This window comes from Geotrypetes seraphini, chromosome 2 (assembly GCF_902459505.1).
Source record: "Geotrypetes seraphini chromosome 2, aGeoSer1.1, whole genome shotgun sequence".
Classification (NCBI taxonomy): Eukaryota; Metazoa; Chordata; class Amphibia; order Gymnophiona; family Dermophiidae; genus Geotrypetes; species Geotrypetes seraphini.
Genome location: NC_047085.1, coordinates 192,799,304 through 192,812,432, shown reverse-complemented (window position 1 = coordinate 192,812,432; position 13,129 = coordinate 192,799,304). Strand labels below are relative to the sequence as shown.

The 13,129-nt window shown below is 40.2% G+C and overlaps 1 protein-coding gene across 2 annotated transcripts in view; it reads left to right on the top strand.

The window, feature by feature from the left end:
* The window catches only part of CAP2 (cyclase associated actin cytoskeleton regulatory protein 2), a 191,862-nt gene that overhangs the window by 90,265 nt on the left and 88,468 nt on the right, over positions 1 to 13,129 (top strand). For both annotated transcript variants that reach the window (XM_033934598.1, XM_033934599.1), the window contains exon 4: positions 2,427 to 2,504. In XM_033934598.1, coding sequence (XP_033790489.1) covers positions 2,427 to 2,504 — 78 coding nt within the window. The remainder of the gene's footprint in view (positions 1 to 2,426; positions 2,505 to 13,129) is intronic.

Below are 13,129 nucleotides of genomic sequence, written 5' to 3'. Positions count from 1 at the left end.
CTCTCAGTTTTGCTGGGTTAGGATTGAATCTTGTTTTGTATGGATCAGGTGCTTTTGGGATCCTTGGTTAGTGCCAAACTTTCATAAGATTTGCTGCTTATATTTATCAAGAATCATTATTGTGAGGAATTATATATTGTGTGATAATTTTCTAATTACTTAGTGATTACATATGTACTAGTGTGCTGACATATATATACAGAGATATTTGTGAATAATGATTAGTTTGTTATTATTTATAGCTGGCTATATGAAAATATATATTTTTCTATCTTTATAATAAAATCAGTTTCAAATATTCTGGCCTCCTGTTTCTTCTAATAAGAGTGCATAAAGTTGGACCTGGTTAGCAGCTGAGGGTGTATTTCCTTAGACACGAGTTACAGATATTTATCAAATTGTTTTATTACACCTAATTACCTGCTAAAGTTTAGAAGCTCATTTTACATACTTCTTATTTTGCTAGATCTCTTTGCAGCTTTTGACCTAGTTAGTCGCTCACTTCTACTATCTCGTATATCATCATTAGGTATCTCTGGAACATTCTTTATTTGGTTCCAGTGTTTTTTGAAAGACAGACTTTCACAGTCAGTTTCTCCTCTGCATCCTCTAAGCGATGTCCTCTCACTTGTGGTGTGCCACAGGGCTCGGTGTTTTCACCCGTTATTTAATATATTTTTAAGCCCATTGGCACTCAAAATTCAAGAATTCCAAGTAAAATGTTACATATTCATTTTGATAGTATCCATTCAGAATCCATCTAACTCGGATCTGAATACTTTACAATCATGTCTGACAATGATAGATGATTGAACTACAGAAAACAAACTTGTATTTTGACAGGTACCCACCACTTCCATTCAATTTCTTCTTCCCTTAGATCCACGGCTATCAAGTTGGTTGACAATATGAATTATCTGGGTGTCTGTATTGACACTGCCCTTACATTTCATGCTCAGATCACAGCTGTTGTGAGATCTTGTTTCTTCTGTTTGTACCAAATTCATTCTATTCACCCTTACATAGATACCTCCAGTTGTGCACTGGTTACCTCCAGTTGTGCACTGGTTACTTCAAAATTAGACTACTGCAACATTGTATACACTGGTCTTCATTCCTCTGTTATAAAAAAAAGATTACAATCTGCCCAAAATGCTGCTATATGACTGCTTACCAGTGCCCGGCTTTATAACCATGTATCTCCCTGTTTGAAAGATCATCATTGGTTACCAATTAAGTTTTGTTTAATCCATAAAGCTTTAACTTTGTTATTTAGAACATTACATATAGGCCTTCCAAATTATTTATCAAGTCTTCTAGTACCCTATAGTCCATCCAGGAACTTATGATCTATTACAGCACACCAACTTTCTCTACCACCAATTCACATGTCTAGGCTCTCTTCGACCCTTCATTCTGCCTTTTTTTTGCTTTTATTCCTAGGTTATGGAATTCCCTCCCAAATGAAGTCCATGCAAAACTTTCCTATCCCAAATTTCATGCCCTTCTTAAAATGTGTTTATTTAGTCAAGCTTTCCCAGAAGTAGGGTAGTTCAGGATGGGGCTCAGGGTAATTTAACAGTAATGTTATCTGCTATTGTTTTAACACTCTGAATTGTTTTTCTTTGATAGTTTATTTTATTGTGTTTATCTTTCTGTGTGATTTGTTCTTATCTTCTGTTATTTTCCTCCCTTTTCTTTTCTGTTAAAATTGGCGATCTTTTCTATGTGTTACTTTATAAACTGCTCCAATGGTATAATCAAGAGGCAGTATACAAGTTTTTAATAAACATATACATGTAATATTTTATCTGTGCAACTGTGGTGCAGAGCAAGCAGAGATAAAGACTGTGGTATAAACCACTTGGGGGGGATTTTAAAATAATGTCCCATATATTAATTGTTGGCTCTCCATTTCCCTTTCCACTTTTGGTGCAGATAACATTTTATCTGCAGAAGGGGAGAGCAGTTTTCATCCCTCTCATTTAAGTTGAGTAACTATATGTAAAATCATTTGAAAATTGGCCTCTTAAAGTCTAAGATGCATAATAGCTGTGCACTGTTCTCTGTCATTGGCATTGCTTTTGCTCCAAATTTCCAACCCATCCCTTTTCACACTTTAAGGAATAAAGGTATCACTGCACAATGCCAAGACAGCTGCTGACTCTGGAGGAGCTGCGACATAAAGCTGTTCGCTAATGGGCAGAATATACTTAAAATACTGTATAGATAAAAGAGGGAATAATATATGGGATGGTCTCCCCCCTTAAAATTCTTCTGCTATCTGTACTATATACTACTGTTTAAAGTTTTCAGTTTTAGCATACTTTCTGCACACAACTCAGCTGAGTGCCTCTTGGAAAAAACTGAGATCTACAATTGTAATGTAATTTTTCTTCTGTGTGTGTGTGTGTGGTTGTTTCCAGGCAGAACTGGTGCAGAGCGCTTTCCAGATGCAAAGAGCTTTTCTGAAGTTAGCTTCTCAATGCCAAAAGCCTCAAGAGGTAAGATGAACAGAATGTTTTAAGAGATTCTGGAATGCACACATAAAATGACTTCTTAAAGCAAATCGTGTCTTCTGCAACACAGCAAAGTTTTGTGTTATGTGAATAATCTTGTACAGTACTGTAGTGCACGGATGGCATCATGCAGTTATTAAATATCACAGCTATTGTCAAGTGCAGAAACAAAAAGGGACCTTTTTGGAAGACATTTTGTTTTATTGCAGTGATACTGGTAAACTATTCATTACCAAGAATAATGGATTTTCTGAGTTTTCTGGGTAATTACAGCAATAACTGTTGATTTATATTACACTTCTTAAAACTCACTGGGGAGGATGGGGGCCACATGATACTGTGAGGCTGAGAGGAAGTGCTGCTGCTTAGCACCCACACCCATTCCATTTAACTCACTGTTACTATAGGGCCATTCCATGTCCAGTGGTCTAGGCCTCCCCACTCAGAAGTTGGAAAAATTACATAAGAACATAACATAAGAATTGCCGCTGCTGGGTCAGACCAGTGGTCCATCATGCCCAGCAGTCCGCTCACGCGGCGGCCCTCTGTTCTAAGACCAGCGCCAGAGCCGAGACTAACTCTATCAGCGTGTGTCCTTGTTCAGCAGGAACTTGTCTAACTTTTGTCTTGAATCCCTGGAGGGTGTTTTCCCCTACGACAGACTCCAGAAGATTGTTCCAGTTTTCTACCACTCTCTGGGTGATGAAGAACTTCCTTACGTTCGTACGGAATCTATCCCCTTTCAACTTTAGAGAGTGTCCTCTCATTCTTACCTTGGAGAGGGTGAACAACCTGTCCTTATCTACCAAGTCTATTCCCTTCAGTACCTTGAATGTTTCGATCATGTCCCCTCTCAATCTCCTCTGTTCGAGGGAGAAGAGGCCCAGTTTCTCTAATCTTTCGCTGTAGGACATACAATGAATATGTGCAAAGTCTTAGAGCAGGAACTCAACTTTTTCCAAAGTTAGGGGCCTCGTTATTGGGGCCACTTTTTCCATTCCATGGTAGATAGTGGAAAAAACATGAATTTTTGGTTCAAGTTGTGGAAAGAATAGTTGCTCAACCAAGCTAAAAGTCATATTTCTAGTACAACCTTTTGTGCTGAATCCAAATATACCACTCAGATCATTGGTGCATGCTTTGGTATATCACTGGAGGACTACAAAGTTGATGAAAACATTTGTTGTGGAATGCACAGGCAAATATTTGACACAGTATAGCTCCTGAACAGAAAGCACAAAAGGGCTCAGATTTTAGGAACTGGAAGAGATTACAGCTAGTTACTACCCCATAAACCTTTAGGCACACTACGCTTTTCTTTTATGAGATAAATCTTTATTAAGATTGTTGAAAAAAAATTATGAAATTTATTTTACCTATATTTAATGTCATATGTCGCAACTGTACATCCTCCAATTTCTTTCTTTCTTGCACCATTTGAAATATCAATTTTTTGGCTACAAAAGTCATTGAGCCACATTTTTGACCTGCTATTCCTAATAACTTAAAATAGGCCTGAAAATACACCAAGGTTTCAACCTGTGTTTAATGTTGAAATATGTGGGATAAGTAGACAGGCTTTGGAATAATGAGAGAAACTTTGAATTGGAAATTTGTGGCTTTCTAATAACTCTAAATTTTTATTAGGATGAAAAATTAAATGATCAAAGAACAGTATGGTGAGGAAAGAGTAACAATTTCAAAGGCAAATTGTGCTTCACAGTCACTTCAAATGCTGCTCATCATGCAGCTAGCCTGAGTACAATGCCTGAATTTGTCGTGAATAGCTGTATTGCCTTCCTGTTGAGGTTGTCATTAGAGCTTCAAGAACCTTATGTTCCTCTGAAACCCACACAGTATCTTTTTTAAGGGGCCGATGAAAAGATCAAGCAGGGCCTTGTAGATGTTAATTTTGAATCCTAAGATTATTTTGACTATATTAACTTATAAACCAAAGCACATTTATATCTAACAATTTGTCCAGTTAGGTTTTGGGCCATGGGCTACTATGTCATTATATTTTATTAAAATTGGAGATGTGCAGCTAGGAACCTTTATTGAACTTGTAATAAATCACCAACAACTAAATTTCCATGGGCCATTTGGAAAAGTATGTGAAAGCAGTGGATGTCGTGACCTGAGTTAGCATGGCAAGCCCAACACGCTTAGCTGCACCATGCAAGTTCACACCTCTAGCTCATTTGCATATTGTGCAATAGGATGCCAAAGATGCCCTTTTTATACCACTGCATGTATACATGTGTGAATAATGCATTAATTTGAGACCTAATTTCTAACCAAGTCAGGCTGGGTCAAATATGAAACAGAATGGCTTTTTCAGAAAAAAAAAAAGAAGACATTCCTTCAAGTGATATTAAAAAAAAAATGTTAAAAATAGACAATGTACTTGATACTTGCATCCAAAAAGTGGCCAAAATTTGTATAAAGCACCTAAGAACAGTACCGGGCAGAGATTTGGATTCTTGCCCAGAAATAGCTAAGAAGAAAAAGAAAAAACAACCCAACCAAATTTTTAGATTGAATCAGGTTGGGCAGACTAGATGGACCATTTGGGTCTTTATCTGCCGTCATCTACTATGTTACTATGTTAAGACTACCGTAATAGAAGTTTGTCAGTGATGTGATTACATCACACCATTTTTGCAAAAACTTCACTTGCTACCAGTGCATACAGGGCTAAATTTAAAACTTTGGTTTTCAAAGTCCTGAAAGGAAATGGCCCAGAGTAATTGAAGAACAGGGTCTCCCTCTAATCACCTTCAAGGTCACTAAGGTCCTCCCTCCAGCGAGCCTTCTCTTGAGTAACCCCCATACTCTGGAATGCACTCCCTAAAAGGCTTCACTTAACAAGACTATCTCTATTTCAGGAAGCAAGTGAAAGCTTGGATCTTCAACCAGGCCTTTAATGGAAGAAGTAACTAACTTGCTAGTCACACATACACAACAAGTGACACTGACTGCACATACTATAGCAGGACATGTTTATCCACTTTTACCCTAGCTAAGAATTTTCAAGCACCATTCTGTCCTCCTGTATAACTTCTTTAAATTAGTCACCTTATTTTCTTTCTCCTATTACTCTATCTTATTTATCTGTATGATCCAACTTTGCTTGCACCCTGTGTTCTCTATTAAAATGTTTTATTGCATATTGTGTTGACATTGTAACATGCATCGCAATCAAGAAGCCTTGAAATAACTCACTCACAGACCTCAGCGGTGCAGCCAGTATGAATATTAGACTTTTTCACATACGGCATATCAGCACCAAAATTGTCATTGATCTCATTTGTTCATCTTTTATTAATATGCTTTAAATATAGTTTCGTTAAATAGTTTAAGATAGAAAAAATACTTTTAGAGTAAAACTTTACTCATCTTAGTCTACGCGGATGGGGGGTTATCACTTTGATATAGAGCTATGTTTTGTCTATACAAGGCTGTATCAAGGAAATCCCCCTGCAAATACATAACACCAATATTAGTAGCATTCTTACTACCCTCATTCATCAATTCTAACCATACCATACTATTTAAAGAGATACCTTTAGATCAGCAGACTCATATTCCTCGCATCAGGCAACTTAAACCAGGAGAACATGGCTGCGGCTTTTTTGTAATATACATGTGATCTTACAATGTACTGGAAATTTTAGGTGGAAAAGATTTATGGTGGAATATCTGTTGGAGGCACCCTGGATAGGGTGGCCAATTCTGTTAAGTAGTCAGGGGTATTCCCTGCTAGGATCTTAAAGGCAGTGATTCTTAATTTATGGATAGCCAGTATAGTTTCATACAGTAGAGCTGTAGATATTCCAATATCCATAGTTCATATATGAGGCTTACTACTGCATTTTGAACTAGTTGTAGATGCAATTGCAATGTTATAGAGCAGTGTTCTTCAACCACAGGTCCATGGACTGGTGCCGATCCACAGAAATTTCCTGCCGGTCCACAGGGCCGGCATGTGCATCAGGCCCAAAACTGTGTTCTTCAACTGCCGGTCCGCGGTGCGATCGATGTGTTGTTAATAAGATTATATTGTGTGTGTGTATATGAAAAATGAATGGAAAAAATAGTGTTACAATTAGGACTATGGGGGCAGGGTCTGGGGTGGAGATTGGGCAGAGATGGGCAGGGTCTGGCCCATGACAGCCCAGTGTTCTTCAACCGCCGGTCTGCAGACCGATGCTGGTCCACAAAATAATTATTTTATTTCTGCCGGTCCATACGTGTAAAAAGGTTGAAGAATACTGTTATAGAGCAAAGAACTAGTGTTACATAGAGAATGACAAGGTGACCGTTACCCACGATTAATCTGCAGCAACTGAAGTTAAACCGCATGAACGGATAAAAATGTGATGTGCTTACCACAGGTGAAGGAACAAAGCTTTATACTGCTCTGTAGGAGCAGTAAAAGGCTTTGATCCCGCAGAGCACCCCACCATGATCACAGCTCCCCATCATACCTACCCCCCTCAGGGTTCCCACTATCCTTCCCCTTGCAGCTTCATCCTTCCTCCCCTTTTAGGTCCAGCAGCTACAGCCCCTCCTCACTGATGGGTCCAGCAGTTCCAGCCAGCTTTCCTTGTTGCTGCTGGCATATACCTTGTAGAAGAGCGAGCCAATCACTACATAGGCCTGCTTGATGGTGTTCATGGCCTTCCCTGTGCCAGCCACCGCCTTATGATGCAACTTCCTCTTTTTGAAAAGACAGGAAGTTGCATCCTAAGGAGGAGCCCGGCAGCGGGAAGGTAGGGAGGGAGGCAGGGAGAGGGAGCTAGACCTGCTAAATCTGCAAGGGCCTGCAGCCATTGGCCCTGAGGAAGAAAGGGAGGGAATGCAAGGCAAAGCAGATACTGGGGCAGGAAAAAGGTGCTGCTGCTGTTAGAAAAGGGTGCTGAACCTGCAGGAAGGTGGAATGGCTGGCTGGAGCTGGAGGGAAGGGAGAGTGCTAGACCCATGGAGGAGGTGGCGGCTGTAGGGAAGGGAGAAAAACACTGAAGCTGAGGCTGGGAGGTGACTGGCTCGTTGGAGCTGAAGGAAAGGAAGAGAAGCGCTGGACCCATGGAAGAAAGGGAGAGAGACACTGGAGTTGGGGCTAGGGCTGGAGTGGACAGGATAGAGGGTGTTGGACCTATTGGGGGTGTGGCTGGCTGGCTGATGCAGGAAAAAAGGGAGAGAAGTGCTAGACCCACGGAGGGCTGCTAGAGGGAAGAGAGAGAGACACTGAACTCTTAGCTGGAGGGAAGGGAGAAAGGTGCTGGACCATGGGGGGAGGGGGAAGGAAATGCAGAGAGGTGTTGGGGCATTGAGAGGGGGCACTGAAAGAGAGAGAGAGAGGTGCTGGACCCTTGGGGGCCAATGAAGGGGAGGGAGAAAAGTGCTGGACCTGAAAGGAGAAAGAGAGAGAAGGGAAGGGAAATAGAAATGCTGAACCAAGGGGATGAAGAAAGATGGAGTGAAGAAATAAACACATAGCAGAGGGAGGAAAGAGAGAGAGAGAGACACACACACATTGGTATTGGGGAGGAACAGACCAGATAAGCTGAACACAAAGAGGTATACAAAAATAGAGGGGAGCATTGGGACAGGGACACAAAGGGGAGATGCTGCTTGGGAGTGGTATATATGGACACGGGAGCAATGCCAAACATGGGAAAGTTATATGGACACAGAGGGAAGATGCTAGACATGGGAGAGAATAGAAACAAAGAAGGGGAATGCTGGGTTTGGGGATACAGGGACACAGATAAGTGATGCCAGAAACAGGGGGAGGGGATAGGGACATACAGTAATAATGATGATTGCGGGGAGATTGATTCAGGGAAGATACTATAAAGAGAAGCATAGAGGACACAGCATGGAGAGAATGCTGAACATGGGGAATGATAGGTACACAAAGATGGAAGATGGATGGTGAGCATGGAGAAAAAAGAAATGTCAAATGGGCAGGAGACCCTGGTGAGTAAGTTAAGAGGAAACAGAAACCAGAGCCTGGGACAAACATGATTTGAACAATAAAATGACCAGGCAACAAAAGTAGAAAAAATAATTGTATTTTCTATTCTCTGATTACAATATGTCAGATTTAAAATGTGTATCCTGCCAGAGCTAGTGTTAGACATGGCTAGGTCCCAGGGCATAAATATAGGAGGGGACCCCCAAGCCTTCAGCTTCCAGCAGGTTTAGGGTTGTCTCTGGCCAGTGGGCAGTTGCCCTAGTTGTACTCTTCTAACATCATCCCTGGTATGTGTGATCTTTATATTTTGCAAAGTTTAGGAGGAAACGGATTCTCCTATTTCTTTGGTGTTATACTACATGGAAGGTGTGGCTTCTTGGGATTTGGTTTAATTTATGTTTTATCATTTTTGGTCAGCTATTATGTATTTGGCACTTTTGTTCTGTGTATGTAGCCAAGGTATTCTGTTAGGATGAATTTCCTATGTAGCATTCAGTTTTCCTGATAGCGGAGGGGATATTGTGAGGGGAGGCAGGTGTTGTTGATCCTTTTTCTGCATTTGTGATTTATAAAATGGTAGTTGTACAGAATGTTGTTTCTTTTTAAACTTTAATGAAATGATTTCAATATAAAATTGTAACTATTCGAGGCTTGTGCAGATGGGATCAGTCACAGCTTGCGGGAACAGGGCAATGATGGGAATGGAGATCACAGAGACAGGAACAGAGTTCACAGGGATGGGACGGGGACAAATTCCCCCCACCCCACCCTTATCATTCTCTACATTACAGTAGTCTAGTCAAGATAGGATTTGGGAAACCTCTGTTTCGAAGTATTTTCTGATGGATCTTAGCTTTCTCATCACAAGGAAAGATTGGTTTATTATTGATTGCAGGTAGCTCTTCACGAATAGGTAGTTATCAATTTCTACTGTAGTTCTAATGGAAAGTTTGTGTCATCCACTGTAATCCTTGGAGTGTAATGTGGGTCGTTTGAGAGTTCTAACCTAAGGAATTTGGTTTTGTTCCTATTTAGTTTGAGGCAGTGGGTTGAGGTGCAGTTTTCTATGATGTGGACACATTTTTTGACAGTGGTGAGGGTTTTGGCTATTGCAGCCATTACAGGTAGCGTGATCGTTATGTTGTCTGCATAGTTGAAATAGTTTATATACTGTATGGCACCTAAAAAAATTGGCACTGAAAAAAGCACTGTTCTATAAACCACACAAAGTTAGGCACAGTTTATAGAGTAGCGTTTATGCCTGGTAATAATACTTAACTTTAAGCAAGGGCATTTGCACCATTGAAAACGTGGTGCAAATGCCCCTGCCTAAAGTTATCTATCTATGTAGCCGAATTCTCTAATATTGTCCACAACTCATAGATAATATATCAAGACAATAGTATTTTATCCTTTTTCAACATTTTAAATATACCCCTTCAGGTCTTCAGAAATGTCAGTATTAGCCAACTGTTTTCAATGGCTAAATTATTTTGTTTGCACTGGCCTCGTCATCAGACCTGGTTAAATACTTTAAAAAAAAATTTTTTTTTTTAAATAAATAATAATGCCCTTTATCTGTAACTGCACCCATAACACCTGCCAAAAACTGGCACAAAAGAAACTGAGTTCCTGAGTAAAGAAGGCAGTGCAGTCCGAAGTTACTATTGCCAACCTGTGGCTATGTCTTAAGGGTAGACTGGAAGGGGCTGTTTGAATTATAATGCAAAATTTATCGTATTGCATTCAGAACTGGCAAATTGCAGTAGTGGCAAGAAAAACCAGGAGAGTCGCCTCCACCATCTAGCGAACAAGCAAACAGTGGAGACTTTCAAAACACAAGTGTACCCCCCCATTGATTTTCTGGGGAGGACATGGCCACTATTGCAGTTTGTGCAGTGGCTTGACACGCACGTGTTTTGGCCTGACTCAGGAGCCTTATTTTAGCACAATATATTTTGCAGAATGCAGTGTTATCACAAGTGAGAACAACTTCTCGAAGGACACTAAAGTAGGGCTCCTGAGGCGGGCCAGTTGGGCCGAAACACGCACGGATTGCAGTGGTGGCCATGTCCTCTTTAGAAAATCAATGGGGGGGGGGGTAATTTTATAAGAGGGTGCTTATAAAAATTGTCAAAGGAAACATTTTTTGGCAATTTGGAACCCTTGTATACAGTCTCTTAATCCAGGAATGAGGAGTCTCATTTTAAATAATTTGCAAATATGATGTTTGGGGAGCTGGGTATGTTAGCATTACTAACATTTTCAGATGTGACATGGACAAGAGGTCATAGCCTGAAACTGAGCGGCAGCAGGTTCAGGACTAACATCGGAAAATTCTGTTTCGTACAACGAGTGGTGGGCACTTGGAATGCTCTCCCTGAAGAGGTTGTGATGGAGACTACTGTTCTGGGTTTCAAACGCAAGTTGGATTCATACCTTCTTGCTAATCATATTGAGGGATATGGGAAAACCGGGTCTCCATAAAGGAGTACCTAAATGGGCCTCCGCGTGTGCGGATCGCCGGACTAGATGGACCTAGGTCTGATCCGGAGAAGGCATTTCTTATGTTCTTATGTTCTTAACTCAAAGGAATGCCCTTGATTTGGCCTTGACCCTTCCATTTCCATGCCCCCTTTTTTGAGTCATGCTTAAAATTTATCTATTTACTGTAATTAGTGCCAATAATTGTTTGTTGAAATGCCAATTATTAGTGCTAATTAGCTTGTTATTCAATTATATTGCATGCACAAATTGGGTATGTGCCCAAATCTGCATGTGCAATTTTTAGCACTTTTTATAGAATTAGGGGTTATATGTGTAGCACTGATACTCAGGGTCTTATACATAAAATTTCTGTATAGAATCCCCTATAGTCAGTACATCAGTATATATATGTATATGTTTAATTATATGGATTGATACAAGTATATTTGGATGCACTAGTTATACTGTATATATAGCTTCGCTAAATACAAGAATAACTGGAAATGGTGAGATGAGAGATTTTCACATTTTTCCACAGACATTTTACTGAATATTGACCTCCTTTTATATTTTTATATATGAAGTTTTCCTCTAACACATAAAAAAACACAGTCATATAGCTTGCAGTGAAGAAATGAGGTGATGTGTTATAGTGTATCATCAGTTAGCAACCCCTCATTAAGTCCCCCTTTTATGAAGTTACGTTAGGGTTTTTTTTATCGCCAGCCGCTGAGGTAAAAGCACCAACACTCATAGGATTTCTATACATACTTTTGCCGGAGTAGCTGATAATAAAAACCCCCTAAAGCAGCTCAATAAAAGGGAGTGTATTAGGAGTGGAGGACTAGCCTAATAGTCAGTGCAGCTGCCTGAGAACCAGAACTGGGTTCGATTCTCACTGCAACCCCTAGTGACACTGAGCAAGTCACTTAACCCTCTAGTGTCCCCAGGTATATAATAAGTAGCTATATATAATATGTAAAATCACTTTGATTGTAAACACTGAAAGGCAACATATCAGATTCCATCCCCCTTCGTTAAGAGTTATGTAGAGCAGGAAAAAAAGTTGCTGCAAATTTTAAGAGAAGTATTACGGAGGGATAAAAGGATATTTGGTATCAAACGCCAGGACATCTTTTCAGTAATTGCTCCTCAGCTTTGGAACGCTCTTCCTACTTTCGTGAGAGAAGAAAAAAAAACCTAGACCGCTTCAAAGACCTTCCTAAGAGCCACTTATTTAAAGACCCGTTCAAAATTTAAGCTTTGCTCTTTATTCCATCCATCAACTTTTCAAAAGAAACAATTTTCAGCTTCCCCCTACTTTTTGTACTTTCCTCAATTGTAATTTCCTGTTTTAGTACAGGACTGACTTTGCATGTTATTTGATGACTGCACTGAGGAGCAAAACTTTGGCATTATTTTTGTGTTAGGAAGCTGTGCGCTAAGTGTTAATTTGTGACTCTAACCCAAAGTTTCTGTCTCAGCCTCTTGTTTGCCAGCAGCAGGCAGGTAAGAAACATTTGGTCTCGAGACCCTGTTGTGGTGGTGTTGAACTCTGCAATGTTTTTGAACAGGGCTGTGCCAGTGAATGGAGCCTGAGAGTGATTCCTGCTGGCATGCCGGTCCTGCAGCCACTGCAATAAATTACCCAGTGGAGTGCGTGGTCTTTTACTTTTTATGGTCATGTTCTATATTTGTTCGTGTGCTGGGAACAGTCACATGACAGAGCCAGAACTTGATAGTAATGCCTGTGTGTGTTTTCCAGCTATGGGCTGCTAGTCTCATCAGGGCTCATCTGCAAGAAAATGGAACAAAAGTTTATCCTCAGATAGTGCTGAGCATGGAGTTTCTGGTTTTGAGCTTACATTTTACTGCTGAACACAGAACATGCAGTATTTTATATATGTTTATATGCAGAGATTACTATTGTAATAACATCTGGGCTCAGATCAGGAGGATGCTGTGTGGTTCAGGCATTTGCAAATTTAAGAAGAAACATACAGCAACTTGGAAAAGCAGTTCTGACAGTGTGGTTGAAACATCCTTGCAAGGGGACTTCTGCAAACCGATTAGATGAATCTTGGATGAGTGGTATATCAAATGTTGAAACTTGAGAGGGAGAGAGAGCTAGTGCAAGGGT